This window comes from Echiichthys vipera, assembly GCF_963691815.1.
Source record: "Echiichthys vipera genome assembly, chromosome: 15".
Taxonomy (NCBI): domain Eukaryota; kingdom Metazoa; phylum Chordata; class Actinopteri; order Perciformes; family Trachinidae; genus Echiichthys; species Echiichthys vipera.
The window spans coordinates 14288061-14313381 of NC_139840.1; the positions used below are offsets into that span (position 1 = coordinate 14288061).

A 25321-nucleotide genomic window follows, 5' to 3' on the forward strand; every position below is an offset into this window, starting at 1 on the left:
AATTGTTTGGTCTGTCTCTTCGTTCTCCCCTCTGTGCTCCCTTTTGTTTTCTGTATGTTTTGTTGTATTGTGCAGAGAGGCTGAGATGCAGATAGAATGCAGACAGTTTGCCCTGGGTGAAGAGTGCGCACAAGCACCCTTGGTATCTATTTAACAAAACACATGCATCTATTAACACATGACCACATGTATAAAACTACTTTTTAAGCGCAAGGGTATAAGGTGTTTTTCATCAAAGATATTTAACGGGTAATGTTTTGGGGATAATTTACGCATCCCTGTATGGTCTTATTTTCTCTTACTGTATAAAAGGATGCCCTTTTTCTTAGTAATCAGCCCCTGTAACACATGTGTATGGATCATTAATTTTGCCTTGTTCATAACCTCAAAAAAAAAAAAGGCATTAAAATCTCATCCCATGTATAAAATTCTTCTCACTCTGTTTCTTTCTCCTTCTCTCTTCCTCCCCCTCTACTGTTGGTAAATAATTCAACCTTTTCCCTGTAACAAGTGCTGGCCTTAATAGGGAGCAGTACCTGTAGTTGGGATAAACAAGGCAGCCGGCCTCACCAGTGAAACAGAGGGATTTGAGCTTCATGAGGGCAGAGAAATAAGTCGTTTCCTTCTGAAAGGCAGAGTAGACTGGCTGACATTAATTAAACCCTATAGGATAAAGGTTATCTGAGGCCTAGCAAAGCAGAGACCATGCATGCTGGATGTTATGCATGCCGAATCCTAATCAAGACTTCCTATTATAGCGACATGTGTGGTCTCAGGCATGTATAATATGTGCGGTGTGTTTGTGCTATTATGTTCTTAAATCTGTACGGCTCAGGGATCTGTTGATGTAACAACATTTCACCTTAAATCACAGATGTAAGCTGATCATCCAGTTTAATAGTTCTCAGAGAATACAAAGAACAACCTAGCAACCACCTCTGCTACATTTTCAGTTTTCAACACATGCCTATAAATAAAGACCGAGGCAACTTCCCAGAGAGTTCTGTGTTCAGAAAACATTGTGTTGCCCACCATGCTCTGTTGTGGGAGGCGAGCCTCCTCACCAGAGATCCTCCCATAGTGCACCTGTGACTGAGTCACCTGACCTAAACATCAGCATGGCTCTCGGGTGCCATAGCTCATGTTTTACAAATTACCCAGGGGGCTGTGCACCACCTCTGTGCCCATATTTCCTCCCTGCTGTATGCATAGTGCGTGGGATTATATTCCCCAACTTCAACTCCTCCTTCAGACAATGAATAGCCGCAGAGATGACAGTCACCTCACTAACCCAAGAACACCAAGGAAAATACAAATTAAGGAAGGGACAAAGCACTGCTCTGACCTACTGGTTCCTCTATTTGTGCTGGATGTATGCAGATTAAATATTTTTTAAAAAGCGTGGATCCTGTTACCAGGCAAGTAGGGCTTTATGTGTTTAATGTGTCATCAAGACTATTGATAACCTTCGAACATCCTTTTCTCTCACTCTCTCCCTGACAATTTATTTGTGTACGAAATGTAATTGAAGGTCACCTAATTGATAATATTCTCTTCATATTTAAAGTAAGATTTCCATGTCTTTTTTTATTATAAAGTAGGTCGAGGTGCTATATAAATACTGTGTGTAAGTGTTTGTAAGTATCACAACACACTGCCTGTATTCAGAAACTGCGCCTTTTAAACGAGGCAGCAGGATTTCCGCAAAGTTGTGATGTCAGAAATATATTTTTATATAGAACGAGATAGAAAGTGCTACTACAGGGCTGCTACAGTCATTTTCCAGCTGCAATGAGGGTGCAGAGATGCCGCAGATGCACAAGACCTGCCAACGCTGACCAATCAGAGCAGATTGGGCTTTTTTCTAAAGGGGGGGCTTAAAGAGATAGGAGCGTTTCCGTCAGAGTGTGAATACAGGTATATTCAAACAGGCAGTATGAAAAAAAATATTTATTTATTGAACATCAAAACAAACCCAAAATACATATGTATGAACTTTAAAATAAGCATTATATATCCCCTTTCAAGTAACCAAGTTAGCCACTGCCCATAGCGTTTAATCGTTGTATGCCGTTTCTATATAAGCGGTACAGTAACACCAGCTCTTTCACAGTAATAGCATAATAGTATTGTCTTCGTCTTTCATATACAGATAAAGGCTGATGTCCTCTCGTCTACAAGCCCAATGGAAAGTAATTAGCTGATATGGATGTTGCTGTCAGTGATAACTGATATTGGGGGACTATTACATTTGCTCTCTGGAATGAGGATCCTTGAAATGGCTTCATCACAGTAAGCTGCACATTCAGATAGGCGTGAGGTTACCATGTAGAAAAAGGAGATTGTTACTACTACCTTTATGAAATGGTAATAGTATCCACAAAAATATGTAATATACTGCAGTCTTTTCTTTTGATTAACACATAACTTGCTTTTGAGGCCTTTCCTCAAGTTTACTTGTATTGAATGGCTGATAATTCATGTTGGGGTCTAGGTTGGCAATCATACCAAGTTCTCTCCAGAGAGACACATAAATAGACTCCCAGGTGGTGGTATGTAGCTAAGTAAATGGTTACTAAGCCAAGGATCACTGTGTCTATGTAAATATCGAGAGGAGAAGTATCCATTAAGGTGTCGGAGTGAGAGGAGGGTATTCAATGGTAAAATGGACCTCAATAATCTATTTTGGGGATTTATCTGCAGTGACCCTGAAAGTTTTGCACCAAGTACATCAGCAGGCACTCTAGGCAAAAACAATCTGGTTAAAAGTTTTTTTTTCAGCTGATAAATAGATAAACTGGAATAAATCAATGTGAAGTGATGAATGAATAAATAAAATGCCCTGTAGTCATTTGTCTGGTTGTATTCAGGCCTCATATTCCAGCCCTGTTCTGCAAATGAAGATGAGGGTGAGGGCAATGAAGGAACTGCTTCATTCAGGGAGGCTTGTGCACATTCATGTGTGTGCGTGTTTTCATAATACTTAGTAGTATTAAGATAAGATGATGAGCTGCCTGGATATGGGCAGAAAACAATAGAAAGGGAAAGAAAGCAAACCTCTAAATCTGTCTGCCATTTGCGCACACATACTGTACACACATGTCATGAGTATTCTGGCACAGTTACTGGGCCAGGGAAGTGCTGGTCTGGGGCCTGGCCCATTCTCTAGAGACAACCCCCCGCCTCCTCCTTCTCCGCCCCCTTCCCCCTTCCTGTGCAGTCTGTGGACACAGTCTGAGGCGACAAGGTTGCACAACAGCTCTCAAAACCTCCACTTTACAAACATGATCATAAAAAACACAGCCTGCCATTAGATATCTGTTAAGGAAGAAAAAATAATTAGGAGGACTGTGATAATTGTGTCAAGGGGGAAATAGATCAGTCGAATTAGGGAAAGAACCAGAAAATCTTGCAGTGGCTTTGTTACTTTGCTGTTGGTTCATTTCGACATTGATCCACCCTTCCATCTGTCATCCTTTTCCTGTGCTCCTTCTTCAACTCTCCATTTCTTTCTCCCTTTCTTGGAATCGAGAGTGGAGGAGCCTTCTGGCTTTAACAGAGAGGGGATGAAGATGTTTATTCATCTGGAGGGTATTAGAGCCATGATTAAGGAGAGGAGGGAGTAGTGAGGCTGATGCGACGTCTGCATCGCTCGTTCATGGGCCGCCTGCGGGATTCTGGCCAACCCACCAGGCAAACAAGAAATGAAAAAGAATGAAAAAACTTGTAGTGAAATTTGATTCTCTCGGGAAAGGACAGAAGTTAAATTTTTAGCCGTCTCGCTCGCTCGCTCTTTCATTCTCAGTCTCACTCCCTGTTCTCGCAGCTAAGCTAATTATTAATGAATGCGGTTTCTGTTGAACCTTGGAGAGGTGTCAGCACTGCAGTCACTGAGGGTTAAGAAATCTTGACATTTAAGACAGGGATGCATGAAAATACATCGTCTTGCTTGAGTTGAGGCTTGTTTTTCTTGCCCTCCCACTCTCCTCTCCAAGATGCATGTTTTCTTCTCCCTCCTGAGCTGTCTCAAGTTGTTTTACCACTGACAAGCTGGGGTGGCATTGAGGAAATATCAAATAGAGCCACAGTGTATTAATCAAGGAGACCAAAGGTCACGGATGAAGAGACAGGGTCAGGGTTCTCTGATAAATGCTAATGCTTAAGCTAATACATGTATTTTGGGTTGTTTTTCTGTATGCATTTAATTTTTGTGTTTCTCTCTAGCGAGGGGGACATTAAGTGTTGATATTAAATGTTGTATGGGCATTTGGCATACTAACTGCCCTTTTCCAAATCTTCCCAAGGCACTGACATGTAGATCCAAGTGTCTGAAGTTATCCCTAAAAAGTGAAATAACTGTTGAAGTCTAGCTCAAGTTTTATGGGTCACTATGAGGTAGTTTGATTAAAAAGAATTAGACCCTATTTTCCGAATTCAGTGTGTGCTGTGCATGGTTTAAAGTAATGGATAGTGCCTCTTGAAACTTGCAGAGCAAACCCTATTTTAATGAAGCAACCATACAGTAACTCAGCGTATTTCTGTACACACAACAAATTCCTTCTTCTCCAAGCTAATCACATAAATCAAATTTCCTTGAGTAACTAAGAGTGTGGAAAAATAAAAGAGCATCCAACTCTCGAGCAGTGAGGAAATATTAATAGAGTCATAACATAGCTCGGTGCTGCAGCATCCCTCATAGTGGCTGACTGACTGACTTGCTAGCTGACTGTCCACTGGGTCCTGCGCCTGGTCTGCCGCAGTGTTGAGGGAGCAGCACACACACACACACACACACACACACACACACACACACACACACACACACGCACACACACACACACACACACACACACACACAAAACCCACGGAGGCTCCCCTGCCGGTTGAAGCCCATCCCAGCCCAGTCTTGCCTGGCCCAGTACTCCCTTAGAGCCAGTTCAGTGAGGCAGGCGGTGAAGGGCCATGCTGGGGGACAGATTGTCATCCTCCTTTCTCCCCCTGGGAGGCTCACTGTGGCTGCTGGTTCAGCCAAGACCTGGGGAACAGCCTCCTTCCTGTTTGTGCTGTAGCCTACCTGAAGTGGTCAACTGTCCTTCCTCTCCGCACCACCTGCAGCTCAGTTCTACAGGAGATGACACCATAACCTCCACCACCACTCTCCCACACACAAACTGCTCCACCTAAATCCTAAACACATCCTCTTGCCATATTAAACCTATGAAGAAATACTGTATAACATACTGACATTTTCTATTATTTCACTTGACTAAAATTTAGTTTTGTCACGGTGATATGCAATTAATATAATTTGTAATGTAAAAAAACAATATATCCAGCTTCACAGAGGGAATGACATGCATTTTGTGAAGTGTATTTGGATCCAGTGTGATTGACTTTTAATAGTTCAAACACTTCAAATCAAGTCAAATTCAACTGAGCAATTAAAAACATCAGCAGTAGCCCTCTGCACTCTCCTTAGTAACCTATTATGAATGCCAAATTCACCTTTCCTTAATAATGGTGTAATCATATGCCTTTTCTTGCCTTCTTTTTTGTCATTGAAAAAGCAATCTCATTTTGAAAGCAGCAAAATTAAGCACTCTTGACAGTTTCATTTCTTGTTAACCCATCTCCTTGACTTTGCCCTGCCCTGATTGTTCAGCCTTTGTCCAAATGAAATGTTGATAATATTTCTAAAGAAAACAGTGAAATGCATCTTTAACGACCTGGTCATCCTGTTATTTGGCATTCAGATGTTTTCTTTAAGTGTGTTGCTGACCATAGTGACCTCCATGTAACAGTATGCGGTTGTTATGGAGATTTAACAAAATGTGTTACCCGGCAGTAAGTTATCTCTGGCATGCTTTCAGGGTTCAAACACTGTGGTAATGGATTGTTACATGATGCAGATTTTCACAAGGCAGAGTCTGCCCAAGGCACAAACATCTTCGATCATTTAAGAGGCCGGGTGTATCTCAAGAAATATTATTACTGAACGTCATCATTATTATTTATTCCATGTTGGTGGAAAGACCTCATTGTAGCAGGGACACATCTCTGTGATAAGTAACGGAATTCCACTTTTCATTGTGTCTTACTATCATGGAAACAAAAAGCTTTGTAAAGGATGACTGGCCGTCCTACTTTTCCTCCTCTTGCCTTCCATTTGTCTAACTTTCCTGGGACGCCACTGGGGCACTGTGATTTCTGGGACAGTGACCAAGTGCTCCTGTCTGAGCTGGGGGACATGGGTAATGTGGACAAAGTAGTTGACAGTTTGCCGCTTCCCCATGGTTGAGAGACAGAGCCATGAGGGCCAGAATAATGGACACCCAGACCACAGAGTCAGGACAGCGCTTGATGTTCCGGCTCTTTGTGTCAGGCCCTGTGTGAAAAAAAAAAATCCCCACTGACTGTAGTTTTGGGGTGTGCATTTCTTCTCCAAGTGTGTGTGGAAATATGTTGTGTACATGATGTTAGGCCAGAATAACTCACTGCTACGGCACTGATGAAACCCCGGGAAGTGAATCCTTATTTCATCTACTTTTTTTCTACCTTGTTCGGTAAAAGATAGCATCGTTGTTTGTTGCTCCTCACAGTCGTCTCAGTCAACCCCTCCTTCTCATCCTGTAACATAGTGGATCTGATTGATCTGTAGCAAAGTGAGGGTGGGGGTGGTGAGCTGACATTTCTCAGTGATGTGTTAAAAAACATATTGTGTAAAAAAAAACATTGTGTTTGCGAAGAAAAACATGGGAAAAGAGGGAGACCGGCTGAGTATAGGCACATGCACAGACAATACTGTATCTAAGGTTGAGTATCTAATGGTAAATAGCATCTCCTTCAAATACCTCTACCTGTGCGTATTTGTTTGTGTGTTAATCAGCTGCGTGGTTGCAAAAAGCCACGTCTAACCACCTGGCACTTTTGTTGACAGCTACAGGGAATTGTGAGTGTTTCATTTTGACTGGATTTGATGTCTTAAAACAGGGATATAGCAGGACTACTGTGAGTAAAGCCCAGCCCTGGGCCTCTTCCAACAGCTCTGTGTCCTCTGAGCTCTCGGTCCTGAATCAACTCAGTGATTCGTTCATCTGACTGGAATTAGTCCCCAAAAAAAAAAATCGACCGCCCCTCTCTTTCAGTCAGGGAGATTGGAAGTTTAGCTAACGTAAAAAAATCTCTCACCACCTCCTCCATTAGATCTTAAGCGGTTGTGTCACAAACAGGGCCGTACATGATAGTGTGTTGTTCAGACACACTTTGCTATTTGGGCATCAGAACAGGAAAAGCGTTGAGATGACACATGCATTGTCTCATGGGAGAGGCTCACTACTTTTCCCAGTAACTGTAAAAAGATCCCCTCTCTGAATATGAAGTGGGGTCATGGTGTTACATCAGACAAGTTGTCAGCTTTTTGTTTATTCATTGAATCCCCAATCCCCAATGTGCCACAAATACACTCACACAAACACATCTCTTATGACAACCACTACGTACAGATCTCTGGTACAACACACAGGAAGATAAGGTTTGGCGGCTGAAAACATGGCCATGCTTTGGTTCACTAGAATGGCTTTTGAACAAAGTCTATCTTGCTATAGAAGTGGCAGATGAGTGATAGCAAAAACACTTTTCTGATAAGATAAGGTCCTGGACCTGGATAAGAGTTTGGCTTCCTAAATAGAAGAGGTGTACTCTGTTCCTGTCAGGCAGTGATAAGCCATCTTGAACTGATTCCAGGACACAAAGGTCCGAGCGCCAGCAGTGAGTTATTCCCAAACTATGGTCCCTGAAAGGTTTCAGGAGGGTGATTCACAAATACCTCTTTAGTAAGCATTATGTTTAAGAGTAAGCGCTGGGCAAATTATGCTAACAAAAATTAAGTAGGGAAGTAATTATATGAATAAAACTTTATTTTTCTATGTAATTATGGTACTTTATGGGTTACAACGTGCTTCACATCACAAAGAAAGCCAGTGCAGTCTAGGAAAAGTCATCCTTATTTTGACTGAAATATAACAGAATATTTGAATCAGCTACAATGAAATTCTGACATATTTTGCAATTATTTGTAGTGGTGTTTTTCTGCGAAAAGTCTATTCTTTTTTTGTTTGTTGACACCATTGTGTAGTGCTGGTGGTTGTAAATAACATTTTGCAACATTTTAAAAATAGCAAGACAGGTCTTGGTATGAGAGCCACCAAATGTTAAACCGAACGTCCTTTAGCTTTTTCCCCATTACAATTAACATGAGAACTAACCTTTTTGTCTGTGTCTTTCATTTCTGTTACATGGGTCTTTACACAATACACATTAAGGTTTTTTTCTAATTCCCTTACAAAAGAAATTGCTGTACCAACCAAACACTTTTTTTTTGTTGCACACTTGCAACAAAAGTGTGAAGAATTAGTATTCCTTCTGATCTTGCCTGCATCGCACACTATGACAGAACGGTATCTGTCTACAAATAATTAAATTGTAATCATTCTTTTCAAATTATGCATATTATTTAGCCTTTAAAATTTCAAAACAATATTTTCCACCATATGTATTAGAGTCCAAAGGGAAACAATGTCATCAGGAAAATTAATGACTTACACTTTTAAAAATGTATTCATATGTCTTGCTAATTCTGAAATACATTAATTGCATAAATCAAAACATTCTTCAGGGGGTTTGAAAGCTGTGCTGCTGTGTACAAAAATGGAAAACTTACCTTTTTCCAGCATTAAGGATCTTATTTGAACAGGAGCATTTACTCTGGGAAAGGGTGCTATAAATGAACATAGAGGAAGTGGTGCACAAAGAGCAGTTCAGTCTGGCTTAGAGGAAACTGAGACCTGCGTGTGAGGGGGGAATTTTAGTGGTTACATTTGCAGTAATAGAAAAAAGAAACACTAATTTGTATAGAGCTGTTTCCAATATCTTTATTGACCTTACATATAAGAATTCCTTGAACTTGGCTGGCTAATATTTTTTTTAATTCTTTTTTATGTACTTCAGTTTAAGGCTGAATGTATATCTTACTATGGCTATGGCACATTTTATACCAGCCCCTATAGGAGTTGTCCAAATGAGGTTGTTTTGTTCCATATAGGAGACATTTAAAGAGAAAGAGGGAGGGGGTAGGGACAGAACTCCCAGAGAGGGACAGGCCTTAAGATGGAGGTCTTCCTCCCAGGACGTGACAGGCTGTTGGCTGGAGGATGCTCAGGAAGGCCTTGGCAGACCAACAAAGACAGCCCTTCAGCTGCAGGGTGTAGTTTTTCAGGCCCCAGCATCCCCTTTGGCAGAAGCACAGAGAGTGCTGGCGTGCACAGGCCCCCGGCCCGAGAGACAGGGAAGTAAGGCCCGCTCTTTTATTTACTCAGGCTGCTGCTGAGGCCTGGGCATTTCTTGTCTGGGTGAAGAAGGAAAAAAACAAGTCTCTTTCTCTCTGTTTCCTCTTGAGGTCTCCTGAGAAAGATTGCTCTTTCATCCACAGTTGTTCACAGACTTGTTTCGGCCATTGCACTCGTATATGTGTATGCTATGTGTTCATATACAGTATGTCTGCACATCTGTATATTTGTTACTGTGGGTGAGTGTGTGGGATGTGCACTCATGCCCTCTTGTGTGTGTGAAATACAGAGTGTGCGTGCAAAACTGTTCTAGTTCTTACTATTGGGTCAGTTTTACCCGAAATATACGGTTTCAGCTGAATGCCTCAAAACCGATGTGATCTTCGTCCTTTTCTTCTTCTCTTTAATTTGGTGTTGTGATGATGATGCCACACTAAGGCAATGCAAGACGAATCTCTGGGTTTTTGGTCCAACACACACAACATATTTCGATACCTTGAATAGTACAATAGGAGCAGCTTCATAGAGGCCAATGAATTACATTATTACTCTGTAACATTAATATGATGGTGTTATTTTAGTACACAGCAGCTTCTGTAATATTCCACAAACCTAATATTAACATAGCTATTTACCTATCTAAACATGTTAGCTGAACTTAAAAGATGTTTGCGACACCCACATGTCCCCCACAGATATGGCTTTATGTATTTGTGTTACTGCAGCTAAGGCATTAAATAAATAATATACATCAAGTAAACAAACCCAAAAAAATGGAATTAGGTGGTCCTGACAGCTTAGTAATGTCTCAAGGCAAAGGCATCCTCATTTAAGACAGTAGAATTTAATTTAGCCTTGAATACAGGCCCATTTGTTTGTTTGTTTTATACTATTGTCTCTAAGCCAACATGTTTGACTGTAAGGCATTGGATGGGGTCATTCTTCTTGCACTGTCTTCTTCTCCTATACCCTTGGAGGCAGTGTGAGTGAGGGCAGATCCGCCCCCTCTATGGAGGAGGGCATAGCACTGAGTCACCCATCCTCCCTCAAACCAGAGAGAGAGAAAGAGAAAACATTGAGACATGTATGAGAGATAAAGCAAGTAAATCAGGCAAGGTTTGCTTCTTGAGTGAGATGTGTGCGCAGAGTGGGCGCCTTGCCAGGGGTGGGAGGTTTCCGGGAGGGCCACGGTGTGGAGGTGGGCTCTCAATGTGCCGCTTTCAGCAGTTTGGAGGGGCAAGGGAATGGCCTCCGACCCCATCTGTTTCCTGAAGATAGGCCCTGATGGGGGTAAGTGCTCAGAGAGGGCATGATATCCTGACAAAGGGCAGATCTCCCAGCAAAAACAACAGAAAGGGGGAGAGAGAGAGAGAGAGAGAGAGAGACTTAGATTTGTCGAGTATAGAGGTTGGATCCTGGAAAGAGCTTATGCTTTTCCTTCGTCCGTCTCATAAATCTTTGCAGTTTCCTCTTGTTTTTCCCATTCCAAGTTTTGGCCTTTTGACACAGTTTTTTTTTTCCTGAAGGGGTTGGGATTACGTTGTTTTATTTAGGTAAGGAAGTTCACAGCACTTAGAATTCAGCAGCGGGAAGACGTGGTTTGTAACCTTTTGAACCTGTGGAAAGTGGTGTTCTGTGTTTTCCATTCATATCATTGTACAGTGAACCAGGGGAATGGAATGTCGGCAACGAAGCGATTTGAAAAGGGACACATTAAAGTTATTGTAAAACAAACGGGGGCTGCATTGTCTGTTGATTGGTGTCCCCTGGTCATTATCTGCACCTGCTTGTCCTTGAGTGAGATAGCAAGCCACTCAGTTGTCTTCCCCCTATCCATTTCCCTGTCCCCCTCCTTGCCCCCCTCTGCATCAGCACATGGCACATTCATCCGTCCTGTATCAGTTGCCTCAAGGCTTAGCGAAGACTACACTGACAAATATGATAATAATGCATATTCTATAATCTGATATCTATTGACTGATGTTCTGAGAGGCCCACGTTTCATGAAAATCATCTGTTTTGCAGCCGGGGCTTCCTAAAGGCTATGCATATCTGCGGTCTAAATTGCACATTTAATCTTCTGTTTCACTCTTGGAAACTGCTTTTCCATGTTTTTTCACTTCCTTGTGTCTTAAGGTCATTTCAAGGGCTCTTGTTTTTCAAAAATATAGTCTGGTAATTGTTCAGGAATAATAGAAAATGTTCTAATTTACCTCATGCTGGTCTTACATCCTAAAGTACACCCATTGTCTTGAGTTGGCTTTAAATGTCAAAGAGATTGTGTTTTGAGTCACAGTGGGCTTAGCCATTACATGGCCACATACAAGGTTAATTGTGGTAAAAGTATTTGCACTTATTCTCTTCTCTAATTATACTTTAAATTGCATATTTAAGTGTAACCTTTTAGAAAGCACACAAAGAGATGTATTGTTTCCACTGAAAAAATGGTTAAAGATGCTAATAATTCTATATTCACACAGCCTTATAATTACTGTGAAAAATAACACCACGGTGGCCCACCTTTTCTGTTCGAAAGAGTGAGACAAATGAGTTTCTAGACTTACATTAATATATATAGTGTACTACACTTTTTTTTTTTTTACTAATTTTAATACAGTCTTACAAAACACCTCTCTCACTCACTCACTCTCTTTCTCTCTCCATCTATTCCCCTCTGACGTAGTTTAGTTTATTACGTGTTTTGACAGGGACAGTGTATGTTAATAACGTTTCTGAAAATATGCCAGACTTATCCCTGATGCCATCTTTTCTCTTCTCCCCTCTTTCTGTCTTCTTTAGACGGTGCTGATCTTGAGGATGACCCATCGTGTTCTTGGCCAGCATCTTCTCCTTCCAGTAAGGATCAGACTTCTCCAGGACACTGCGAGGACTATGATTTTGGCGAGGACGAAGGGGGCCCTGGCCTGCCGTATCCGTGCCAGTTCTGTGACAAGTCCTTCAGCCGCTTAAGCTTTCTCAAGCGTCACGAACAGAGCCACGGTGATAAACTCCCTTTCAGCTGTACCTTTTGCAGTCGCTTGTTTAAGCACAAGCGCAGTCGAGATCGACACGTGAAGCTACACACCGGTGATAAGAAGTACCACTGTGGAGAGTGTGACTCTGCCTTTTCCCGCAGTGATCACCTCAAAATCCACATGAAAACTCACGCCTCTAACAAACCCCACAAGTGCCCTGTGTGCCGCCGAGGCTTCCTTTCCTCCAGCTCTCTCCACGGCCACATGCAAGTACACGAAAGGGGCAAGGATGGCAGCAGCTCAAGCCTTTCTAGAGCTGATGAATGGAAGCTGAAAGAAACTCGTAAATGCAGCCGTTGTGAGGAGGGCTTTGATGTCCCAGAGGACCTCCAGAGGCACATTGCCGAGTGCCATCCTGAGTGCTCTCCATCAGAGGATGGAGGCCTGGGTGCCACCTTGCAGTGCATTTACTGCCATGAGCCCTTCAGTGATGAGGGCACCCTGCTGACCCACATTGACCAGGCCCACAGCCGAGACAGGAAAGGCCACACCTGTGCTATCTGCTCTGAGCACTTTCTGTCTGTTGAGGACCTCTATGCTCACATGGACATCCACCAGCTCCCTGAATCTAGTAACCATAGCAACAGCCCTTCTTTGCTGACTGTGGGCTACACCTCTGTTTCTAGCACCACTCCTGACTCCAACCTCTCTGTCGACAGCTCCACAATGGTGGAGACAGCGCCTCCTGTGCCCAAGACAAGGGGGAGGAGAAAGAGGGCTGCTCAGAACACATCAGATATGGGAGGACGTGCCTCCAAACAGCCCAAAGTCTCCTACAGTTGCATCTACTGCAACAAGCAAGTATTCTCCAGTTTGGCTGTGCTTCAAATTCACCTGCGAACCATGCATCTGGACAAGCCAGAGCAGGCTCATACTTGCCAGTTTTGTTTGGAGGTCCTGCCCTCTTTACTAAACCTTAATGAACATCTAAAGCAGGTGCATAATGCAGAGGACCATGCTGCGCTGTTAGCTAGCTTGCCTGATGCCCTCCTTCAGTGTAACTTCTGCCCTGAGGTATTGAGTGACCTCAATGGCCTCCAGGAACACATTCGCTGCTCCCATGGCTTTCCCAGTCCTGTGGCAAAAGAGAGCAATGCCTTCTTCTGCCCCCAATGCTTCATGGGGTTCTTAACAGAGACTACCTTGGAGGAGCATGTTCGCCAGACTCACTGTGATGGGGGAAGCCTGCGCTTTGACTCCCCCTTGGCTGTAACTCCCAAGGAGTCTATAGTAGAGGTGTACTCTTGTTCATACTGCACCAATTCCCCCATATTCAACAGTGTTTTGAAGCTCAACAAGCACATCAAGGAGAATCACAAGAACATTCCACTGGCACTGAACTACATCAACAATGGGAAGAAATCCCTGCGCACTCTCAGCCCCTCTTCTCCAATATCTGTGGAACAAACCATGCTGAAACAAGGCAGCTCAGCCTCACGCACTACTAGTGAGTTCATATGTAACCAGTGTGGAGCAAAGTATACCAGTCTAGACCTTTTCCAGACTCACCTAAAAACTCATTTGGACGGCCTGCAGCCTCAACTCACCTGTCCACAGTGCAACAAAGAGTTCCCCAATCAAGAGTCCCTGTTGAAGCATGTGACAATTCACTTCACTATTACCTCCACATATTATATCTGTGAGAGCTGTGACAAGCAGTTTACATCGGTGGATGACCTGCAGAAGCACCTCCTCGACATGCATACCTTTGTGTTCTTTCGTTGCACTCTGTGTCAGGAGGTTTTTGACTCAAAAGTGTCTACCCAGCTTCACCTGGCTGTAAAGCATAGCAATGAGAAAAAGGTGTACCGCTGCACCTCCTGCAACTGGGACTTTAGGCACGAAACCGACCTACAACTACATGTCAAACACAGCCATCTGGAAAACCAGGGCCGTGCCCATCGCTGCATTTTTTGTGGGGAGTCCTTTGGCACAGAGGTGGAGCTGCAATGCCACATCACTACCCACAGTAAGAAATACAACTGTCGCTTCTGCAGTAAGGCCTTCCATGCCATTGTCCTTTTGGAGAAGCATTTGAGGGAGAAACACTGTGTGTTTGAGGGAAAGGCACAGAACTGTGGTGCTAATGGCTCTACTGTAAGTGGTGGAGATGGCCAACCTAAAGAAGATGTGGAGCTACATGGTCTCCTAACTAACAGCCACGGACCAGGGGCAGCAGTAGTATCTGTGGTGGAGTCTCATAACAGCCATGATGGAAGTGAGGAAGAGGTGGACACTGCAGATCCCATGTATGGGTGTGACATCTGTGGGGCATCTTACACTATGGAGTCACTCCTCACTAACCACCAGTTGAGAGACCACAATATACGCCCTGGTGAGAGTGCCATGATGAAAAGGAAAGCTGATATGATCAAAGGCAATCACAAGTGCAATGTCTGCTCCCGCACCTTCTTCTCCGAGGCTGGGCTGAGGGAACATATGCAGACCCACCTTGGGCCTGTCAAACACTATATGTGTCCCATCTGTGGGGAACGCTTCCCTTCCCTGCTCACCCTAACTGAGCACAAGGTCACTCATAGTAAGAGTCTGGACACAGGCAGCTGCCGCATTTGCAAGATGCCCCTGCATAGTGAGGAGGACTTCCTGGAGCATTGCCAGATGCACCCTGACCTGAGGAACTCCCTGACAGGTTTCCGCTGTGTTGTGTGCATGCAGACTGTCACCTCTACATTGGAGCTCAAGATCCATGGTACCTTCCACATGCAAAAGACAGGCACCATGTCCGGCAACCACCAACCAGTGGGCCGCAGCAATATTATCTCTCAGAACCAGCTACACCATATCCAAAAACCTTTCAAGTGCGCCTCTTGCCTGAAAGATTTCCGGTCCAAACTAGACCTGGTGAAGCTTGACATCAATGGACTGCCTTACGGACTCTGCGCTTCCTGCGTGACAGCAGCTGGCTCTAAGAGCTCCAGTCCAACAGTGAATGGAGGAAGGCAACAACAGCAGCATGGTGGATCCACCACTCCGGCAACAACTGCAGTCGCATGGATCCAGGGGGAGAGGCTCAGCCCTGGAGATGGGAAAGGCAAAGCCGTCTCTTCATCATCTTCATCCTCTTCTACATCCTCATCATCTGCCGCCAAGACACGATGTTCCAGCTGTAATGTGAAGTTTGAGTCTGAAGCAGAGTTGCTAAACCATGTCCAGACAGTGCATCGGGAACAGGCTGGGGACAGCAATGGAGGGCAGCTTAAGACCCCCCAGGTTTCCCCTATGCCCAGAGCCAGTCCCTCACAAACTGAAGAGGTATTGTTAATTAGTGTTATATTGATTGAGGTTTAATAGTTCATTAAAAAACATGCTGAGGTTCACAAATGTTTTGTATTGTTATGTTAAATTGGTAAAATAAAGTAGTTATAGTTCTTTATTTAAAATTTTATTGTAATAATTCCTTTTCTCTGGTCTTATTTTCAGAAGAAGACATACCAGTGCATCAAATGTCAGATGGTGTTCTACAGTGAATGGGACATCCAAGTCCATGTGGCCAACCACATGCTGGGTAGGATATAACTATTATTGTTCTATTCGTTATGGTCTCTGTTGCACTCCTTGAACAAAGTCATAAAACTGTGCTTGTGTAATATCTATGTAAATTTGTTTTTCTCAGTTTAAGCATACATTTTATCAATTCAGCTTTTAGGTGTGATATTTAAATGTTACAGGGAATTCTTTTGTGTGACCTTCATCGATACAATATAAAATCATAAAGGAAAATTCACAGAATTTCACACTGATCACTTTAAATAAATTTCAGGCATAGTCTTTTCATATTTTTTTTTTAAGTAAATCACATACTAAGGACTGATGTGATATATGTAATAAAATATTTGACCCTGTCTCATTCAGGCTCACAAGTATCTGGATCACATCACCAAATAGGTGGAATTATTTTAATATTTTGACCATCAACTGCATCCCCAGTGTTGTGCATTTATAAACCCATCATCTTCATTTCCCCATGCATGCGAATGGTATAATATAGTATGTGTGCATGCCTGTGGAGCAGAATCTCTCCACTTCAAACCACTCTATATGGAGGTAGTTTGAAGTAGTGGAAATATACAGATTATTAAACTATTAAAATACCTAAACAGATTTTTATTAAAAATTCCAAATATTAGTCCCCATTTTTTGACAAATCTCCACATTGCTACTGTACATTCTTTTGTCTGTTTGTTTATTGTGCCTCCTCACTTAAGTAGTCTGTTCTGATGACTGAATACAACATTTGGTAGAGAACTTTCATGCTCTAATGACGTCAAATCAACTGAAAAAATGGATATTTTATTTTGTTACATTGTGTATAACAAAATTATTCCAAATTTCTCTTTTTTTCACAAGATTCCTAAACAAAGAGTGCTGGTGTAAGACTAACATTCACATTTTCAAAATGTCTTTACTTTTGGTTGTCATTTGTATGCAGGCAGAGTAATTTGTAGAGAACAGACAATTGGAAAACAGGTTTTCTTGCCTGCAGTAAGTAGGCGTCTGAATTCCGGTCTCACGTTCCTTTATTCATTCATTTATTCAGCTCGTTTGGCGGCTCTTTCATTACACTGCATTATCTGTTGTCTTCAGTGGGAGAGGGACTCATTGATCTGGAACCAAACCGCCTCTCTGTTTGGGACACGCTTCTAGGCGCAGGTGAATTTAAACACGGTGGGCAATTCTATCAGGACCGGTAGGCAATTCTATCAGGGACCCACTGTTTGTGCATAAACAATCAGAAGCATGTGATTTGTGATTTTGATGCTTCGGAATATTTGCAAAGGAGAGAGACGAGCTGAGAGTGTGTAGGTGTGTATTTTGTATTCATCTTTGCGATCTGCTCACCCACTATTCTACTGGGGGTGCCTAATACAGTACCATGCCAGCATTAGTCCTTTCTCTTGCAAAGGCAGGCACAGAGCACACTGGGAGGGTAGAAAACAAACCCCCCTACTGGTTATTTTATGTCTGTCAGCCGCACAAGCACACAGTTCCCCCATAATAGTGGAATTCAGACAGCTTAAGATAACAGGAGGATAGGTGATTGGGTTATTGTCTGATGTCTTACTTCTCTGATATGCCGTTGCTTTGTATTCAACATGATCACAGGTTTCATCAGACGCCTCAAAAGGGTTTCTGTTAGATGCATTTGTTTTGTGATCTCTGAAATATGGAAAAAACAAAACTCATTGTAATGAAAATTTAGTAGAAAGATGAGGTTGTCAAGAAGCGACTGTATTTTATAAAACAAACAAACACAAAGGAAACTGAATCAAATAAAGAAAATATATTTGACTGAAGAGATATATGGCAAACACTTATGCGTTAGGTTCGTTCCGTACAGTTACAATACTAACATTGATCTCTTGTTTTTCTATATAGTTTCGGAAGAATTTGTCTGCAGAATGGGGTTAAATTCAATACAGCCTATAATCACTGCAAAACCAATTTGGGCCAAAAACACAGAAAAAAGACTAATTTGGAAAATCTCTAAATACCTTCTCTCCTGAAAAGGGGACACTTTCTCCTTTTAATGGCCATCTGCACAGGAGAGGGGAAACAGGGGGCTGGGGTCATCTCCGCTCAGCTGTCAGCGTTATTAGCGTAGGTAATGGAGCAGACGCTGGATTCATAGGGGTGTTGTTTTCATCCATGCCCCGCTCCATGGTGTCAGTTCACACTGATAACTCTATATATAGTGATGTGCCGTGACATAACCATAGTGCTAAGTGTATTGAACAACAAAACCTGAGCCTGTCTCACCCAGACAAGTCCATATTAGCTGCCTTTGTAATACAATAGTCTCCCTAAACCAAGTGCACTCAGCCTCCACCCTCACCTCGTCCCATCGGTCCAAGGTCCTCGTGGCTGCCTTTTCTGTTAGACTGCCAGCACATTTTGATGCATAGATATTACACTCAGACGATGACGGTCCTTCTTCAGATGTAAAGTGCAGCTCTCCTGCCTAGCTACTCAACATTTACTATGATAATAGAGGTAAATGAAAGGGAAGGAGGTGGCCATGGGTGCAGAGGGGTGTGTTTCAGATCAGTCCCAGCCAAGCCTGTGAACGGCCCCACGTGTTTTAAGATCGAGGCCGCAGCCTGCTAGGGCCCAGATGGATCAGTACACATTTGCTGTACAGCTGGTCGCTCTGTTTGGGGACCTGGTGTGATACTCCTATGGAGAAAAAAATGATATCGCCACCATCCAAGGAGCAATTTAATAGCAGGCCAGAAGACAGCTGGCCACTCTTTAGTTTAGAGTTTTTTTGGCATGGCTCACTTACAGAATTGAGGGTGTCCGATTTTTCTCTAGAGACACACAGATTTATACAGCGTTCAGCTGCTGCAGTCACTATTAAACCTTTTATTTCAAATTTTCTTTGAGATTAGAAAACAAATCTGTCCTGCAGTTCAATTAGCCATCTTGATGTATAGTAATTGCATTAGAAAATATATTTAAAATCTCAGCGCATTTACAAAGTCATCTGGGTTTTTTTTTCAAGAGGACCTTTGAAGGTCTTTCATTGACACAAAAGCCTGTTTGGTTTAATCAGCATGTCATCATGCCACCCCATTGCTTCACTTTGACCCCACTGCAAACTATGACATTTGGAGCCTCATGGGGGGCACTTTTGGCCCATTTATCGCACTGTTTCAAATATCCCTGTGTGGATTTTCAGAGCCCTGACATGTTTTGAAGCATGGGCTCTGTCTTGAAGGGTTTTAAAGGTGAAAAGGTTTTTCGCCTTCCTGTTATATCTGCTTTCAATCCAATTCCCGTCTCACTCCTGTCCATTCCAAGCAGCTATTGCCAAGGTGGCAGTTCTCAGAAGGACAATTGAAAACAAACAAACCAAACCACATCCCAGAAAAGTGTTTTTAGGGTCACCTCTGTGGATTTTTTTGGGTTGGTGACAGCACTGAGCTTGAGGCCAAGTCAGGGAGGAGCTTTTCTCTAACAGAGAGGAGCCGGTGGCCTGGTCGGCCCAGGCAGAGGGGGGCACTGGAGGGGTGGAAAGGTTCGGGGGCGGAGAGGGAAAGGCACATTTGCTGTACAGCTGGCCGCTCTGTGTGAAGCAGGCACTGTGGGCCGTTACAGAGCTGGAGAGGAGAGCGAGTTAGAGGCCTTCAGCTCTCCTCTAGTTTCTCATCCTCCTCTGTGTTCTCTCTTTCCCCTCTCAGTCCACTATCTCTTCATTTTCCTCTGCCTCACTATGTAGCTCTCACATTTTCATATTAAACATGCTCCAACCTGGCAAAACATACTGTGTTGGCTGTCAGTGGGGGGACAGACAGGAGGCACACTGTAACAATATTTGAAGCTGGAAGGCTTGTTTTGTGTCTTGCTCGCAAATGATCCTTGACACATATCCTCTTGTCTTGGGCCCCTTGAGCAACTTGACCGGTGTATGTTGGTTACATGGTATCCATCACTGTTTCTGAAACACATTACTGCTTCATTGAAGGCTTTTTTTCCTCCTGGTGCATTAACAGAATTTTGCATTTTCATTCTTTGTTTCTTTTCCTATAATCCTCTTTGATTAGGTATGTCTGTTGATGTTCCCTCAGTTTCTGAGACTCATTCATAGAGCACACACACATGTAATCTGCTAGCAAACATGGCCAAACACTTCTCGTTTGACTCCTAGGGGGCTGGATCAGAGTCAGAACTCAATAGACAACACGGCACAGGAACAGGATCAATCTTATGAAATAAATAAGAGAACAGGCTTGGACCAGCCATTGGAAACAAAGGAAACCATGCGTGCCATATACTGGGTGTGATATCTGCCTGCTTTTATTAATTGGTGATTAATAACGCCTCTCTGTTCGTTAGCGCAGTCACCTCCCGTGCAGCCAAGTGTGTTGCTGCTAATATGCAATTATGCGCACCTTACTGCTCGTTACATTATACCTCTCCCTGACTAATGTGGCGTCCATGAGGAGAATAGAAAACAGAGTGAGCTGCAAGGAAAAGCTAACAATAAGATTCTCACATATAACTGTTTTACCTACCTGTCTGAATGGAAAACACAAAAAACAAGTTTCTTACAAATTTCTCAATGTAACCAGGAGACTGCATTAAAAGTTTTACAGCATTGCAGAGACTGTTTTGCTCTTCCTGGTGTTTTTGTTGTAAAGCAGAGGTAATTGACATCACCATGGGGATGCTCTGTTGCTAGGCCAGACAAGCTCAGGCTGATGTGGTCCTTATCTATTGATTTTCCTGACATTTCCCCACACTCCACAGACTAGGCCAACATGTGAGAAAATATCTGATGCTCTCAGTTCATACACCCTGTTTGTACAAACTCCGAGCGAGCACTTGCTGCCCCTTACTGCATTGCAATCGGCCGGTTGATGTCACCATGGTGATTTGGGGAAAATTCCTCTCTGTGATTGGTTGGCCTGTGCTCATTTGTTGAGCTAATCGTTCTATGCTTAAGAAAGATTAGCTCAACAAATGTTACAGACTAGATACAATACTACACATTTGTACAAATCCTACATTTTGTCTCTGAATTCAAAGATATCAAATAAAGGAATCACTGGTGTACTTTTAGAAACCTCCAAGTCTAGTTGGGGACTCGGGCGACCTGAATAAAGGTAGGCTCTTCCTGTGCTTCTAGCTATGTTTTATTGATATACAGGAGGGATGTCTCCTTTAGAGTGTTAATGCCAACCCTTGTTCTGAAGTGAAGCCCATAAATACTGGATGATCAGAATTAACCTCTACGTTTCTCCATCTCCCCGTGGTCTCTGAGATGTCATCAAGGCCGTGGGTGCATGCGCACCCCCGGTCTGATGGGGTTGCTTAGCAGTCTGACTGGAGGGGGGCTTATGGGAGAAGTGCAAACAGACAGTCCTGCCTTAGTAAAGGTCAGAGCTGCAATCTACACCTCTCAAATCCCAGCTTGGCCCTGATGGGACCAGGGTTCCAAGCGTGCCTAGAGATGCTTGTGGTAAGGGAGAATTACAGTGAGTCAAGTGGTGCGCTACTGCTGAACTACATTGCTTTTAGTGGTTGTCAGCACCAATACTAGTGTGACAGATTTGATCTAACTTTGTGTAGTGGCCCTCACTTGGTGTGTTTTTGGAATGACATGCATGCTGGGACACCAGTAGCTATCATGTGCTACTGACTAGGAAAGAGTCTCAATGTTGTTCTCACAATTGTTGTTTAGTATGCTTCATAGGTGTACAGAGGTTTGCTTTAGAATACAAGCCGGCTCCAAAAGAGGACCCCAAAATAGTTTCAGCTCTCTTTATGGTGCACAATGGTGGTTTTACAAAGTACCATGTAACGAATTACTTTCCTCATCGAACTTTGGCTGTGTGAATGGCAGACAGGGGAGGAGAGGGGAGGGGGATAGGGTTCTGAAAGGCCCCCCAGCGTCAAAGCCTTAATAATCATGTGAGCAGCGCTGGACTTCATTACCCTCCTGTTCGACAGGCCGAGTGCCAGCCTGGATTGCTGGCTGGCTGTGGCAAGGTCAACGGCGGAGGAAAAACCAGTTACTGTGTTACTCTGGAGCGGAATGGAGAGGGGCTGCCATCTGTCAGCTCAGGCCTGCCATACCCGCAGAGCAAATGGACACGGGCGGCCAGAGGAGAGGCCACAGACACCCATAGAGCTAAACCCAGTGAGCATAACACTGAGGCATGGACACAGATCCAGCCAAAGAGATGGGCCTTGGTACCACTAAAACACATATATACACACATACACACATAGCGGAGAAGATAAGGCTATCTCCAAGAAATTTGGCAGCAGGTTGCGTGTGTTTATGCATGTTTGTTTTTAGTGTCAGCGCACTATTGGGCCCCTACTGTTTTAAGTCCAGATGGCAAACCATTTGATAAAAAGTTGATAAAAGTTTTGCTTGGCTTGCCAACGGTAAATGTTTTAATCATAGTGTTCCTTTATGGAGACAAGCTCCTTGTGAATCTAAGTGGAGAAAATGTTATCATTGCCTTCTAGACCACATTTTTCATTTCAGAAAGGACCACAGGCCATTGAGGGATCTGGTGGAAACCACATGTTTTCTTCCTAACAACAATACAAACACCACCATTACTCTTTATATATACTCAGATTTCACACTCTTCCACACCAGACTCTATAGTTTTAATGTTTCACCTTGCTGACTGTTGGTCGGTGTCTGAGTCGCACCAACCCTCTCTGTGAGGAGGACCTTTACGATGCCCTCTGGCCAAAGTGGAAGAACCCTGTGGAATGTTCCAAAGCTCTCTAATAGGTTTCAGGTGCTGCGGGCCACCGGCCAGCCCCCCACCATCACCCCACTCTGTGTGTCTTGTGTGATAGGACTCCCTGCTCAACAGTCAAAGCACCGCCATTTCTCCTCTAAAAAGAGAGCGAGGGCAGGACTACGAAATGGATACCCGTCGTTGTTTACTGTAAAATCTTTGCTCGTCTTTTGCAATTTCTTTGGTTCACTTTGAGCCTTGTGCATCTCCTCTAACTGAAAGTGTTAACAGATTCTCTTACACATATGGTTGAAGTTCGGGCAGAAATACAATTTGCATATCTTCCATCCCACAACTCGGCACAGCTTAAATTCCTCCTTGTTTTTCCTCCTGCACCATGAACCGACCCCCCACCGCCCACCCCCACCCCCCCCACCCCCGGCTTCAGCGTCAACATGCTCCGGAAAACAGGGAGATGGTCCTGGGCAATTCCCCCCACATTAATGGAAATCACACAGGAACTCCCTGGATGAAAGCCTTATTAGTTATTAAGGTTTAATGTTGATATCAGTGCTTATATGTTTACTGGAGTGCACGGTGTTGCTGATGTGGAATTGTCAGAGAGAGGTGCAGATTTAGTAAGGAATTAGTGTACACCCAGGATTTAATTAAGGGGATCTATTTCCATCTTGTTAGAAAGAGATAATGTGAGTTCTGCATGCATCATAGGTTACCATATTAAATGCTGCTTCCTGTAACAATATTATATACACTACAGTAGTGCTTGTAGATTAAATAAAGGAAAACAACAACCTACAGTATATTTGACTGTAAAGAAGTGTAGCTTAAATTGCTTCAAGCATAAGCTCTCACTGTAGGCCAACATGAGACATTTTTTGAATTTTAAATATTTTGATGTATTTTTGCGTATCTTTCCGTGTGCAATCACAATGCTAAAACACATTCATTAGAAGTAAAATAGTAACACTTCCACTCTTTTCGCATGTCTCGTTCCATTTCCTGCATGACAGTGGAGTGTGAACTCTGAAGCGACATGTCCTCTTTGTCTCTCCATTTGTCCCAGCACCGCCTAGAGACGCAAACCTTAAGCCACTCTCTCTCTGATTAATCTTTAACATTTATAATTACTAATTAAGTTAGTAAGAGACTTTTAATGTAGTGCTCCTTCAATGGGGAGCAGAGAGGACAACAGATCATTAGCTTCAATAATGAACGCGGATGAGACAGATAATGGCCTATGATAGGTGAATACTGACAGTTATATTAAATGCGGCGAGTATATGGGAAATGCTGTAGCACTGTAGCACACAAGGTGGAAGAACTACGCCGGTAACTCCAGAAAGGCCTTAAAGTATTAGGAAATCTTTGTGATAGTTTATAAAAAACATATATCTGTAATAGAGATGAGTCTTTATTAGCATGTAGTATGTATCGTATAATGTACATCTGCAGTGGTAATTGTGTCAACTCCCAGTTTCAAGTACAAATTTTATTTATTCATTCACTCTTGTCTCAGTGAGTTTTTGGGCCTCCCTAATGTCTTCAGTGTATCTCATTATTACATTATTACATTAGTGTCTGCATTATACTGGTGGCTGTAAGTTGCTGCCTATTAAAAGAGTCATTTCATCTCCGTTTTTTTCTTCTTTTTTTTTTACCTTAACGACGATGCTACTCTGGCACATTCCACAAGCTTTCCCACTTTGGGGAAGGTGCTTATGCCATAATGATTATTATCATTAAGAAGATATTAATGTGCTTAGTGTTTGCGACCCAGCTGCTCATCGTGGCCTGAGCTCCCTGCCGGGGAGTGGAAGAGAGCTGCTGCCAAAACGGACAGTGCACGTAGGCCACCGCCCACCTGTCCAGAGGTTTCAGGGTCAGTGGAGGTCACACCCACCTATCTGCCTGCCCTCTGCTGAACTGGAGGAGGGATGGCTCAGGACATAAAATTGGAGGAGATGAATTGTCTTATGTGGGATGAAGATAAAAAGCGCTAATGGGTGAATTCAAGTGACTTCAGCCCAGATTGCACCTTCCTCATATACAATATCAGCATACATATTAATTATAGTAATGCTACTCTGCTGTGAAGGGAAAATGTGTGTTTTCCCTGCAGAGATTCATGCCACCTAATTATCTGATGAATTTCAATCTTGCTATTATTTCAGGCTATTCCGGCAGCAGAGCACTGTTACTAGACTTTTTTTTTGCATTAAGTCAGAGTTTTGTAAATAAGTTGTTTAGTTCTCTTTTAATCAAAAAGACTACAAAATATTCACCTTTTTGTATTCTGAAAGAGGTGCAGAGGTAGGATGTTGTGTGATGACTGCTGTTTTTGAAGCCTCATAAACACAGACAGAGAGACGGCGTGGGGCTGAAGGCAGCCTGGCTCAGCCTCCTCCAGTCTCTCAGTTTCAAATTGCTGCTTCATTAGGGCTTGGAAAAGAAACCCATGGTTACATTTAATCAAACGAATCGGTATGGCAGACCCACATAATCAATCACAATCCTTATCCAATATGCTACATTCTGTAACCACCAAGCTGGCTTGAAGAAAAGTCAATTATGGCCCCTCTCTCTGCTCCTCTGCCGGGGTTGCTGTGATATTATACTGTTTCTGCAGTTGTTTTCATTATGCAAACATGGACTGTGTGCATCTCACACATACAGCCTTTTCCTATTCATGCAG

General features: G+C 43.1%; 1 protein-coding gene across 6 annotated transcripts in view; it reads left to right on the forward strand.

Moving 5' to 3' along the window:
• znf521 (zinc finger protein 521) overlaps positions 1 to 25321 on the forward strand; it is a 93328-nt gene that overhangs the window by 28395 nt on the left and 39612 nt on the right. For 5 of the 6 annotated variants that reach the window (XM_083928318.1, XM_083928321.1, XM_083928320.1 and 2 more), the window contains 2 exons: positions 12144 to 15652; positions 15821 to 15905. In XM_083928318.1, coding sequence (XP_083784444.1) covers positions 12500 to 15652; positions 15821 to 15905 — 3238 coding nt within the window. In that variant the 5' untranslated portion in view covers positions 12144 to 12499. The remainder of the gene's footprint in view (positions 1 to 12143; positions 15653 to 15820; positions 15906 to 25321) is intronic. The other variant, XM_083928317.1, reaches the window with a different exon arrangement.